Here is a 6,341-nt window from a genome sequence, read left to right as displayed (position 1 = left end):
ACATAACGAATACAAGATTAAAATATAAGTGGGTCATAAGGTCATATGGCTTACGGGTTACCAGGCTCTTTAAGTTATTCTGGTAAGGTTTTAGCCACATCCCACACCCTACCTGGCCTGGTTTTCTTATTGTCAGTCTTCTTTTCACCTGAACATTTGACCCATCATTTTCTGGTATATACTATATAGTTTCACCTTCCTTTCTACCAAAAGCCCAACTCTCATCCTTCCTCCAATATTTTATTCAAGGACCCAAAAAAAATACTTACAATCACTTTCAGTTTTTGCCTCCAAAAGATTTAACTTCTAACAAAATAAATAAAAAAAATAATCAAGTTGGATTGATGTAACGGTTACCCATTAGTCTGCTTAAGTAAGTGTTGGAGATTCGAATTCTTTGCATGCAGTAATTCATTGGCCAGCGACAAATTCTTAAATGGAGTTTCAATCCGTGACAGATTAGTCCTTGGAAAGATATGTGACTCGAACCCGCGACCTCTTAATTGAGTATGGGGAGTCTATGCCATTTGAGCTATAACTCATTGGCAAAATTAAAAGATAAAATTAAAATATATTTCAAGTTTTACCAATAAAATCAAGAATTAGTTTAGTCATAGTTCAATTTTTCCTATTAATAGCTTTGTTCTATTTTTATTGAGAAATTTAACAATGACATTGCTCTACTTTCATTCGTTCATTCTAACTCAACAAGCTTATCTGCTTTTGTGATTGGTTGGTACAAAACCTAACCAAAGAAAGTAACCTTAACTCATACATATAAAGGGTACACAACACACTGCCAAAGTAAACAAGCTTAAGAATTAAGACACAGGAGGATTATTTTATATATATGAAGTATGAATCATTAGATCATAATGAAGCAATCACGTAAGTGCACTTCCCGGTCCTTCAATGAGTTGCCCAACTTAGGGTCTGTATTGTGTTATCCATCTTTATATTTGACATGTACATATGCCACATTCTTTTTTCTAGTTTATAGTCTCATCCTTCTTTTCCACCCAAATTAAGAATTGAGTTCAAAGACAAAGACACAATGATTAGCATATCCCAGTAACCAGTATGCAAAATGATTAAACAAGCCTATGGTACAGTTGCCCATAACTCATACATACATGTTACACACACACTCACAAATTGAACACGCCTATGATACAGTTGCGTTACATGAACCCCCATTAGATCACACTAATTCATAAGAAACGGGTGAGATTAATCATTAATCACACAAGTGGAGCTTCCAATAATTCTTGATTGAGTTGTCCAAGTCTGATCATGGGAAAGTGGTCATCAGAGAAAGGTGATTTTCCCATCATGAGTTCTTTAGACACTTGATGCATGCTTGGCCGAAATTGTGGATTTTGGCTCAAACACTCAAGCGCCCACTTTGTGATTAACATGATTTCCCCAGCAACTGACTTCTCAGGATGGGGAGGCCTTTGATCAATTACATCAACCAACAACAAATTGTATGTTATTGATGCGGTTGATGGTGACAACAATGAATTGATCATATCTCCCGGATGCTTTCCCACAAGGATTTCGAAACAAAGCACTCCAAAGCTATACACATCACTTTTTGTAGTCACCTCCAAACTCTGAGCAAGTTCTATAACATTGAAAATTTAAAGTTAGTCATTCATAAATCCATATATGGTTTTAGTATCAAGGTAAAATGGATTTATTACCTGGAGCACCATAGCCATAGGTGACTGCAAGTGTGGTCCAATTTGAACCTGGCTTTAGAAACTTAGCTGTCCCAAAATCAGAGACATGAGCTTCATCTTCTGAATCCAGAAGAATATTCTTGCTTGATATGTCACGATGAACTATAGGGGGCACGCAATCATGATGGATATATGATAAAGCATTAGCAACTCCTCTAACCACATTCACTCGCTTCTTCCAATCAAATGCACTTGCTTCTGCTTCATTGCTTAGTACTTGATCCAAACTGCCACCTTCCAGGAATTCATAAACCAAAAAAGAGAACCGGGAATGCTGGCAAAATCCATATAGCTTTATGATGTTGCGGTGCTTGATTTCTGTCAGTGCTTCAATTTCACTTTTAAATGATTTCAAATTGGACTTGTCCTCTGGATCTGATTCTGCATGAATTTTCTTCACAGCAACAACCATACCTGAAGGTAACTCAGCTCTGTAAACAGATCCTTGCCCTCCAAATCCAATGAGATATTTGTCATCAAAATTCTTGGTAGCTTCAATGATAGTTTCAAATGCCATTTTTCCATCATGGCTCCATATGGAAAAGTGTTCTTCTGATTGTATTTCTTTGGCTGAGTCTTCTTTCTTTCTCACACTTCTACAAATAATATACATTAAAACACCCACCACACAAAGCACAAGTACTAGTATTCCAAAGATAAGAAACAATACTAATTGCATGGCCTTGTGACTCTTTTGGCTATAGCTATTAGTTTTGCATTGCACCAAGCCAGTGACATTACCACACAAGCCTTTGTTACCTTTCAGTGACTCAATTGTAGCAGTGCGAAAGGCCTTACTTTCTGGAAGTGGCCCTTCTAACTGGTTGTATGATACATTGACAGATGTCAAGGTTGACATGCCACCAAAAGTGGATGGAATATTGCCAGAGAGATTATTGTGTGAGAGGTTCAACAACTGCAAGTGCGTCAACTGTCCAAGCACATTTGGAATAGTTCCATTCAAGAAATTCCTGCTAAGATCAAGAGAAGATAGAGGTTGGAATGAACCAAAGTGAGAGGGGATGCCTCCCTCTAGCTTGTTGTTGCTCAAATTCAATTCCAACAAGTTGGGTAACTCAACAACTTCTGTTGGTATGTTACCACTCAACTCATTTCCTGCTAGATGCAAGATTTGCAAATTCTGCAGTGATCCTAATTCTGTTGGAATGTTTCCTGAGAGAAGATTATCACTGATCTTGAGTTCAAGCAAACTTTTCATTCTCCCTAATTCTTTCGGAATCTTCCCTGTCAATCGGTTTGAGGAAAGTTGAATCCTGCCAAGTTTGGTAGCCTTCACAATTTGTGGTGGTATACCACTGGAAACATTATTGTTGGATATGATCAAGTTCTGAAGACTATGACATTTGCCCCAGTTTGATGAAATTTGGCCATAAAATTTATTATCACTCAAATCAATATGTTTCAAATTGGGATATATGCCAAAGTCTTTCGATATGTCACCTTCCAACTGGTTTCCCTCTAATGTGATTCTAACAATACTAGAGCAATTCTTCAAGCTTCTTGGAACTGGACCGGTAAAACGGTTGTGCTCAGCAGCAAAGTACAAGAGTGACTCACCTGAGCAGATTTGAGGTGGCAAATGACCGGTGAAATTATTTTGGGCCACTAAAAAATCTTGCAACAATGTCATGTTATTAATGCCCTGTGGGATGGAGCCAGTAAGCATGTTGTTGGACAATTCTAATGAAAAGAGGCTTTTCAAGTTTCCAATTGTGTCAGGAATGGATCCACTGAGTTTATTATATTGGAAAGTCAAGTAGTTCAAATTGAACAGATTACCTATAGAGGAAGGAATTGGTCCAGAAAAATTGTTAAATCTCAGGTATAGTTCGGTGAGCTTTGTCAAATTTCCAAGTGTGGGAGGAATGGAGCCAGAAAGGTGGTTGCCCTCAAGTGAAAGGGAATTCAAATTGGGGGCTAAGTTATCTATGTAATTTGGGATAGATCCGGAAAGTTCATTGCCAAAGAGCCATATCAAGGTCAAAGTAGACATGTTCCAGATAGAGGGTGGGATTGGTCCAGACAGTGTGTTATTAGGAATGTAAATTTGTTGCAGATTGCTCAAGTTACCAATTGTAGAAGGGATAACACCAGAGAGAGTGTTATATGAGAATTCAATCGTCTGAAGGTTTGTCATCATTCCTATTTCCATTGGAATGGAACCAGAAAGATAATTATTTATAAAAGAAAAATACTCAAGGTTGGTCAATTTGCCAATCCCAGTAGGAATGTGGCCAGAGAGATTGTTGTTTCCAAAATCTAGATATGTTAAGTTGGACAAATTTCCTATAGACTCAGGGATTTGGCCACTTAGATGGCATTCGAAAAGATCAAGCCCGCGAAGACTTGTCAAGGTGAAGATCTCTTTAGGAATGGAACCCTCAAAGAAGTTTTTGGACAAGTTCAATTGATTAACTCTGGACAAGTTAGCAATCTGTGGGGGAATGGTTCCATGGAATAAGTTGTTGTATATGTTTATGCTAAGGAGGTTGGGGAATGAAGAGAAGGTGAGAGTATGGAGTGTACCTTTGAGTCCAAAATTTTGAATATCCATGCTTGTGATTGACTTTGTTTTATCACACTGAATTCCTCTCCATCTGCATGGACTTGTGCCGTTGTTCCAAGATGACAACTTAACTTGGCTTTGGCTGTCAAGAGTGGCCTTCCACTTCAAGAGTGCATTTGCTTCCCTGTTTTCATCAATTGCAGCTGAGGCCATATTTATGAGGACACTAAGAACTATGCATATAGTTACCCTGCATGCCATCATAACCCTGATTTTTTGGAACATGGTTCAAGCTGAATAAGTATAATAACAAGACTTTTTGGATCAATCAAAGATGCAATGCATTCAAAGGCTGAAGATAGTTCTGGTGTATGGATATACTGATATATATAAAAGTAACCAAGTGCAACTAATGAGTGGCCGATCCTGCACTTTGGAAAGTTTTGCACAAAGGAAAACAAAATCCATTTTTTAACCGGACCACCCCACTTCAAAGGTTGAATTATTGTTGTGTGGAAAAATCTTCATTGCTTTAGCAAAAGGTTATGTTGTGTCGGCTTCACACCACAAAAGATATTTTTATTAATGGTTTAGTTGTTAATCTTTTAGCTAAATCTGAACGAGACCTTTATTCAGTGTGATTAATGAAGATAAACAAAGAAAAGAAGACCAAGAAGAAAAAAATATATGAAAAGGGAAAGAAATAGGAACAAGTGAGTCTACTTGTGTTCCATATGGCATATTTTTTTCCTTTTCTTCATAATTTACATCTAAACATATTGTGTCGCGATTTGCCATATAAATATGGGTTTCATTTTTCCTTTTCTAATCAACTATGAACTATGTGAATTACATCTATTTTAGATTCTTAAATTTAATCTAAAACTGTACTTAAACGTCTATTCTATATTATTTAGTGTTTGTGTAGTTTTTCTTTTTCATATACTTTTTTTGTGTGTCTTAGTTGATTTTATTAAGCATAGAACAGGTTACTTATGTGTCTTTGATAATTTCAGGCCAATAACTCGTTATTTAGTTCTGCGTACAAGGGACCTTGGGCTTTGCAGTATTGTATTGGACTATGTTCTTGTCTTGGCCTTGCAACATTTGTAGCCTTGTAAAATTAGGCCTCTTTCAGGAGGCCCAGACCAACAACGTAAAAACAACTATGTTCCTTGTTAGTTAAAAGCATCATCCTGAACAAAAAACAAAAAAAAAAAGTTAAAACCAACATTAAAAGAAAAGTGATAACTTATTTATAACCAACGTTGAATTTGTCAATGAGCTTTCTTTCACATGGCATATCTCTTCCTCTCCAACTTAAAGATCAAGGGTTCAAATATTAAAAATTGCAATTGAGGAGAAAATTTGATAAATGTGTGAGGGGTGTGTTGTGAGTCTTTCGAGTGTCTAACAATTCTTTTCCCACTTTCTATGTCAGATACTATGTTTTGTATCTGTGTGTTTATATATATGTCGTACAAAGTCAAATGCTTTCTCTTTAATTTTTCATTGCTAATAAGTGGTTTCATACTGCTACCTAAGACTAAGAAAGAACATGCATTGGATTCCATTTGGTTGTTTGAAAAACTTCCGTCCGTTATACAAAATTTCGTGCTCAGCTTCTTATATTCACACGAGGACTTTCTTTGTGTTTTTGTATTATAAATGTTATTTGAGGTTGATTTTTTTTTTATATAGAAAGAATATTGGCATATTTTTTGAAAATGGGATTATTTAGTATAATTATAGATGGGTGGATTTTGTAGGTGAGAAGTCAAGTGTGGGAGGAATGTTGCAACATGTGGGGGCGTATTGGACACGTGGTAATATTGGTCAATACGTAGGGAGCGTGTTGAATAATTTTTACAACGGTCCCGCTACGTTACCAACAGCATATTTGCCAACTTCTGCCAACTCTTATTGATAACTGTGTTTTATGGAAGTGTCTTCTTGGATGTGTCTAATAAAAATATCTTTTTTATGGCTGTGTTTAATAGAAGTGTCTTTATAAATATATTTTCTGGATGTGTCTCTTTATATATGTATTTAAAATATAATAATTAATT

At 36.3% G+C, this 6,341-nt stretch overlaps 1 protein-coding gene across 1 annotated transcript; it reads right to left on the bottom strand.

Annotated features, from left to right (window-relative positions):
- Positions 768 to 4,760, bottom strand: LOC107635247 (MDIS1-interacting receptor like kinase 2-like). The gene is made up of 2 exons (XM_016338655.2): positions 1,707 to 4,760; positions 768 to 1,627 (listed from the first exon to the last, which is right to left on the bottom strand). Exons 1-2 carry the CDS (start codon positions 4,555 to 4,557, stop codon positions 1,242 to 1,244), a joined length of 3,237 nt encoding a protein of 1,078 aa, XP_016194141.1. The 5' UTR covers positions 4,558 to 4,760; the 3' UTR covers positions 768 to 1,241.

This window comes from Arachis ipaensis, chromosome B04 (assembly GCF_000816755.2).
Source record: "Arachis ipaensis cultivar K30076 chromosome B04, Araip1.1, whole genome shotgun sequence".
Lineage (NCBI taxonomy): Eukaryota > Viridiplantae > Streptophyta > Magnoliopsida > Fabales > Fabaceae > Arachis > Arachis ipaensis.
The sequence above is the reverse complement of the archived record's forward strand: the minus strand, read 5'-3'. Positions and strand labels throughout refer to the sequence as shown.